Source organism: Otolemur garnettii, unplaced genomic scaffold (assembly GCF_000181295.1).
Source record: "Otolemur garnettii isolate 467f Iridium unplaced genomic scaffold, OtoGar3 scaffold00023, whole genome shotgun sequence".
In the NCBI taxonomy this organism is placed as follows: Eukaryota; Metazoa; Chordata; class Mammalia; order Primates; family Galagidae; genus Otolemur; species Otolemur garnettii.
In genome coordinates this window covers 4,059,744-4,066,244 of record NW_003852418.1, presented here as the reverse complement: position 1 = coordinate 4,066,244, position 6,501 = coordinate 4,059,744, and the positions used below count along the sequence as shown (strand labels likewise).

The 6,501-nt window shown below is 45.5% G+C and overlaps 1 protein-coding gene across 4 annotated transcripts in view; it reads left to right on the top strand.

Moving 5' to 3' along the window:
* CHD6 (chromodomain helicase DNA binding protein 6) overlaps positions 1 to 6,501 on the top strand; it is a 148,325-nt gene that overhangs the window by 125,549 nt on the left and 16,275 nt on the right. For 3 of the 4 annotated variants that reach the window (XM_023511919.1, XM_023511920.1, XM_023511921.1), the window contains 4 exons: positions 271 to 318; positions 407 to 1,972; positions 5,024 to 5,175; positions 5,570 to 5,776. In XM_023511919.1, the coding sequence (XP_023367687.1) occupies positions 271 to 318; positions 407 to 1,972; positions 5,024 to 5,175; positions 5,570 to 5,776 (1,973 nt within the window). The remainder of the gene's footprint in view (positions 1 to 270; positions 319 to 406; positions 1,973 to 5,023; positions 5,176 to 5,569; positions 5,777 to 6,501) is intronic. The other variant, XM_012803928.2, reaches the window with a different exon arrangement.

The following is a 6,501-nucleotide window of genomic DNA, read 5'->3' as shown; positions in this document are numbered from 1 at the left end:
AAAAGATCTGGACCTCAAAGTCATAGTAACAAAACCTGGATTTAAATCCACGTTCTCCCACCTTGAGCAAAGTAGCCAATCTGAGCCAGTTTCCTCATCCTAAGGAACATATAAAGTGACTAGTGTAGTCACTTTATGACTAGTCAAGGGTACATAGTACATGCTTCTTTAAAGGAACTAATATTATTTCCAGAACTAGAGTTTTCATGCTCCTCTTTCACCCTCCCTGACTGTGTCCTTGTCTCATAAAAACCTTTCATTCTCTTTTAGTTTCCCACACACCTAAAACTGCCATGCTGAGGAGCCAGGAGTTAAACTGTAAGACCAAAGATAAGAGGGTTTAGGTGGCAGGGCGTCTCTAAGGGCCATGTTAAGTGATAGATCCTGTGTTTCCTTTCCTGTCCAGGTCCCCCCGATGCCACCATCTACATTGAACCCATCACTGAGGAACGGGCAGCTAGAACTCTGTACCGCATTGAACTCTTACGGAAGGTCCGAGAGCAAGTGCTCAAGTGTCCTCAGCTGCATGAACGCCTCCAGCTGTGCAGGCCCAGCCTCTACCTCCCCGTTTGGTGGGAGTGTGGGAAGCACGACCGAGACCTGCTCATCGGCACCGCCAAACATGGGCTGAACCGGACTGACTGTTACATCATGAACGACCCCCAGCTGTCCTTCCTGGATGCCTATAGAAACTACGCCCAGCATAAAAGATCTGACACTCAGGCACCAGGAAGTCTCTGTTGCCTTTACCAGACCAATTCCAAATTATATGAATCTCTGACGTATACTCAAATGAATAGGACTTCGGAGTCCCTTGAAAATGAACCTGAGAATCGAGGGAAAATAGAAAGCAGAGATGATCATCTTGGTCTGTCTGATGTGACTTGCGAAAATTTGATTTCTAATGTTCAGGACGTCATTTCCATCAGCCATGATGAAAGTCTGCTGCCCGAGACCTTGGACAGCGTGACGTATGGTAAGAAGGTCCTCGGCCAAGACTCAGACTCTTTGCAGGAGAGCCCAAGCATCAGTGCGGAATCCAGAAGAGATGCTGCTGCAGTCTCGGGAAGCCCAGAGGAGACCTGCCATCCTGGTGACCAGGAGGCAGAAGTACCTTCAGGCCCCTCTTTTTTGGGTAGCTTAGAAGCTAGAGTAGCTCAAGTGAACATTAAAAATGGGAAACATTTATTGTTGTCTACGTCAGAGGAAGGGGACCTCTGCTGCAATGTGGCGGGGCCCAGACCTGAAAGCATCATGCAGCTAGGCGCCAAGTGCTTAGCTTCCCCTTCCTTGGACCCAGGAGGCGAAAGCGGGTTTGTAGATATGTGCAGTCTTAGTGTCTGTGACTCCAAAAGAAACCTGTCAGCAGATCAGCAATTAATTGATTTATTAGAAAACAAAACCTTAGAAAGTAAATTGATTTTGAGCCAGAACCACAGTGATGAGGAGGAGGAAGAGGAGGAAAATGAGGAGGAAAACTTATCAGTGGCAGCAGGCATGAGGGAAAGGCCAGAGGTCTTGCATCTCACCGAGCCCGCCACTAACATCCCACAGGAAGAGAGCCGAGGCTTCCATTTCAGTGAAGCCAAGAAAGAAAGCCTGGAAGTGGTAACCCAGACTCCTGGACCGCAGAGGGCTTTCCCTCCAGCCGCCTGTCAATGTCACTGCAAACACATGGGGAGATGGACGCGCAGCCTCAAGAATGAATTTGAAGTGGAGAAACCTGAGGGTTATAACCCAGACCTATACAAAAGCAATACCAATAGCATTACCTTGGAGGGGGAGCCCACTGCTATTCCATCAGAACCGTTCAAAGTGAAGCAGGAGCTTTTAAAAGACCCTTGGAAAGAAAGCACAGAGGGGAGAAAGGGTTTCCCCACATATCTTCTTGAAGGAAGTGAGCTCAAATCAGAAGACTTGGATTTTGAGAATAAAGATGATTATGATAGAGACAGAAACTGCCACAGTCAAGGTACAGGATGTAGGATCTCGTGTTGGTCTGGATAAACCAGTTCTCACATGACAGGGAGCTTGGGGAGAGGGGTGTTCAATAGTTTCGTGGCTTCTAAAACAGACCTACTTACTCTCACTGTGTATTTTAAGCCAAAGACAGAGCAGCTTATTAACTGGGGTCATTGTTGGAGATTGAGAATGATTGTCGACAGTTGAGGCACCTTTGCTCCATCATCTGAGTGAGTGGAGAGGGGCTGAGTGCCTTTGCACAGCAGAGGCTGGAGTGGCACCCAGGGGAAGGAGTTCTCCCTCCACTAGAGAAGGTGCTTCAAAATGGCTAAAGTAGAACAGCCTTGGAACATCAGTAACCTGCAACTTAGCACACATGCAGTTAACTTTTTTACTAACGCAACAAAATATATATATAAATGTTTTCTTTCTTAAGGTGAGCAAAGAAAGCTGCCTTTGTTCATGTCACCAGCAGAACCCTGGTTTCATGTCACTGCATTTGGTTTAGATTCCTTCCAAGAACTCAACAGAAACAGACATAACACAATTTACAACGAAAAATAAGCAGATTTGATCATTTTAAATAGGGAAATCTTAGATAATGGTTCAAGTTAGAAGGAATCTTAAGTGTTAATAAAAGAATCCAGGTGACCCTGAGATTCTCCTGCTTTGCGGGGAATAATATGTGGACAGTGATGAGGGTTCCTGCCCAAAAACACCTAATGAGTTTTACCTATTTTTATTTTTTCAGATCCATGAGGGCAGTTAGGGTAAACAGAAATAGTTCCATTTATCCTTGTCATTATCACCAGAAAACCAGAAAACAACTCTGTCCATGCTGGTGCCCTGCTGGGTATGAGACTCGGGTGTGGACAGGCACGGGCTCCCCTCCCTGGGGCAGTGGTTCTGTGTTGAAGAAGGAAAGAGAAGAGCTAAGCTCAGCTCCCCTGAGGCATCTACTTTCTTTTTCTTTTTAAACTTACCCTTCTTGGCTTTAGTCATTATGATTATTGACTATTTGGGGAAGGCTTCTGAACCCAAATTAAAATTTACATACTAGCCAAGGTAAGAACCAAGAAGCTGAACTTGAAAGCAGCTTGCCAAGTGTAGTGGCTCATGCCTGTAAGCTTAGCACCTTGGAAGGCTGAGGCAGGAGGCTCCATTGAGGCCAGGGGTTCAAGACTAACCTAGACCACAGAGCAAGACCGTCTCTATGAAAAAAACGGAAAAGTTAGCCATGGTGGCACATGCCTGTCCTTCAGCTACTTGGGAGGATGAGGCAGGTTTACTGGAGCGTAGGAGTTTGACGTTATTATGAGCTAGGATTGCACCACTGCTCTGTTTAGACAACAGAGCAAGACCCTCTCTCAAAAAAGGAGAAAGCAGCTTAGTCGAATTACAGCCCCAGTCAACTCCAAACCCCAGTCTACAGCCATGGTCAGGCTGTGACGGGGCACTGCAGTGTGTGGAATTCTATAACCCAGATTGCTTTTTGAGCTCTAATGTAGGAAAAGTCATCCAATAATCAGCCTTGAAAACCTAGACAATCAAAATGAGAACAAGGTGAAGATGGGTGTGGCTTAGAGAGGAAGAAACGTTCCCGACAGACATCTTTGGGAGCAGCATAAGCCTGGCTAAGTGAGGGTGAAGGCAGCAGTGGCCCTGGAACGCTTTAGCGAGATCGTGCACCCACGTAGTGGGAGTCCCTGCAGAGATGCTTTTAAAAGCGCTTCTGCAGGCCCTGAAGAGGATGCTGTACACATGGGGTGTGGGATGGGTGAGCAGAGAGGGCGATGCCAGTCAGGACCAGCCCCTGGGTGCCCTGGCTCGCTCTTCAGGGTTTTCTCTCACAAAGTTCTAAGCTTTTTCTTGAAACTTAAATCCAACTCCTTCATTTAAAACCTCTCAGTGGTACTTCCTGTTGAATCTAGAATAAAACTCATCAAGTTTTCTGTCTCAGCCTGCAGGACCAGCATGATCTAGGTAACTTCTACCCCTCCCTGCTAAGTTCTGTACTTTGTTCCTGGCCATCATTTAGTTCTGTGGCTTGTCTGGAATGCCCTTCCCTTGCCCCTTCACCTTCCTGGGTGTTCCCTCCTCTGAGAGGTCCCTCTCGCAGCCCACCTGAGTGGGTCTTCCTTCTAATTCCCCTTTATGGCACTTGCCACAGCTTAATAGTTTGAGTTATTCTTTCATCGGCACTGTCTTCCTGGCTGTCTTCCCTCATGAGACTGTAAGAACCTTGAGGGCCGGGGCAACATCTGCCTTGCTTAGCCTGAGTCCAGTAGGCTACCTTGCAAAGTCTTGTTTGTGGTAAGGGGTCTCTGTAGCTCTGTAGGAGACTTTTAGTACCTTCAAAACTAGAATGTTCATGTTTCAGAGGATATTCTTTGTCATTTCACCAGAAAAGGGTTCCCAGCTTTTCCTGCCTTGGGCGCTTCTCTACCATCTGTTCACTCCTGGTTATTACCACTAAGTGGATCTTTGAAGATCCCTTTCACATTGGTACTAAACTTTCACCAGCAGTGAAGCTTGAAAGAATGAGTTGTCTTTCTGTTTCTTTACATTAATGAAGCAGTTGAAATGTTCTAAAGTTTCTTTGCATCATTGTTTTCCTGAGTCGGACCTATTTTTCCTTTGTTGTAAGCTTCATACTTTCGATCTTACCTCATCACTAACACCCTCTTGCTGTATTACGTCTCATATTTCATAGACTGTCCCTTTAACTATATTAAAGTATTATGTTATGCAATTTCCCCTTGTTTACTACAGTAAGAAAGAATGTCTCTTTGTGGTCATTCATCTGTTCTTAGTTCTGTATATGAGAAAAGAATCTCCTTTCTTTTTTGCTCCTGAGGTTTGAGTACAGACTCTTACTAGAGGACTTGCCTTGGTAGCCCCCAGAGCAGGGATTTACCTTTATGGTTCTCCTAGAAATACAAGGTATGGTAATTAGTATGCAATTTAAAATAAGTTAGCACAGAATAAGCTAATTCAAACAGCAAAAAGAAGAGACAGATTGGATGTCCTGACATCTCAGATTACCTCTGTCTCTTCCCAGATTATCCAGGGAAATACTCTGAGGAGGAGAGCAAGAGCTCGGCGTCAGGCATCGCTGGGGACACCGGGGATGAGCTGCAGGAGGTGCGGGCCCCCACGATTGCCCAGCTGCTACAGGAGAAAACCCTCTATTCCTTCTCTGAATGGCCAAAGGTACTCCCAGAGCTTGCATTTTCCCTCTAAAGCATTCTCAGCTTTGAAGCCTTTATTTTAAAACTTTTAAGAGTATTTCTGAGCAACAGACCTGGAGAAATGTTTAATCTCTTTAAAAGATACTAATGTGTAACATTTGAATAGTCAAAGATCTATATACACATGACTAATTAGCATAAAAGCGTCCAGCAGTTCTCAAATTTATAGCCCTTTGGCTTTAAATTTCATCGTGCAGACTGAATTTTATTTTAAGGTTTATAAAGTGAGTATGTTAGAGTGTGCTGTTTTCTAATCAGCTCTTTCTGGTGAGAAAACTTGACCCTTGATCTCAAGGGACTTTGTAAATTTGGATAACTTGGTACTTATTCCTCAGAACTGTTGTGCTTTTTTCTAGGATCGTGTGATAATTAACCGCCTAGATAATATCTGCCACGTAGTATTAAAGGGGAAGTGGCCCTCCAGCCAGCAGTATGAGCCCTTGGGTACCCTGCCCACCCCAGTATTAACCAGCAGTGCTGGTTCTCGAAGCATCCTCTCAGAGCCAGAAGCAGCAGAACACAGCTTCAGCAATGGTGCGGCATTGGCAGCCCAGATTCAGAAGGTGAGGCTGTAAGGATGGTGTCGACTACAAAACAAAGAATGGTGGGCACTTCCCACTTCTTGATTGAGTTGATTTATTCAACAGATATTTACTGGATGGGTGTGGCACCTATAGCTCAAGCAGCTAGGGCGCCAGCCATGTAACACCAGAGCTGGTGGGTTCGAACCCAGCCTGGGCCTGCCAAACAACAATAACAACTACAGCAACAACGACAAAAATAGTTGGGCTCCTGTAGTCCCAGCTGCTTAGGCGGCTGAGGCAAGAGAATCGCTTAAGCCCAACAATTTGAGGTTTCTGTGAGCTGTGATGCCACAGCACTCTACCAAGGGAAACATAGTGAGACTCTGTCTCAAAAAAAAAAAAAATACTTACCAAATGGATAGGGGAGTTTTGTCAATCCATTAGTGTTTGGGGTGTTTTTGGTTTAGGCAGGGATGAGTTAAGAGTCTCTCTCTGTCACCCTGGGCAGAATGCATTGGCAGCATCCTGGCTCACTGCAACTTCAAACTCCTGGGCTCAAGCAATCCTCCTGCCCCAGTCTCCTGAGTAACTGAGGACTTTAGACATCGGCAATGGCACCTGGCTAATTTTTTTTTTCTTCTAGTTTTTGGCCTGGGCTGGGTTTGAACCTGCCACCTCTGGCATATGAGGCCACTGCCTTACTCCTTTGAGCCACAGGTGCTGCTCTCTTTTTCTTTTCTTTTCTTTTTTTTTTTTTTTTTTTT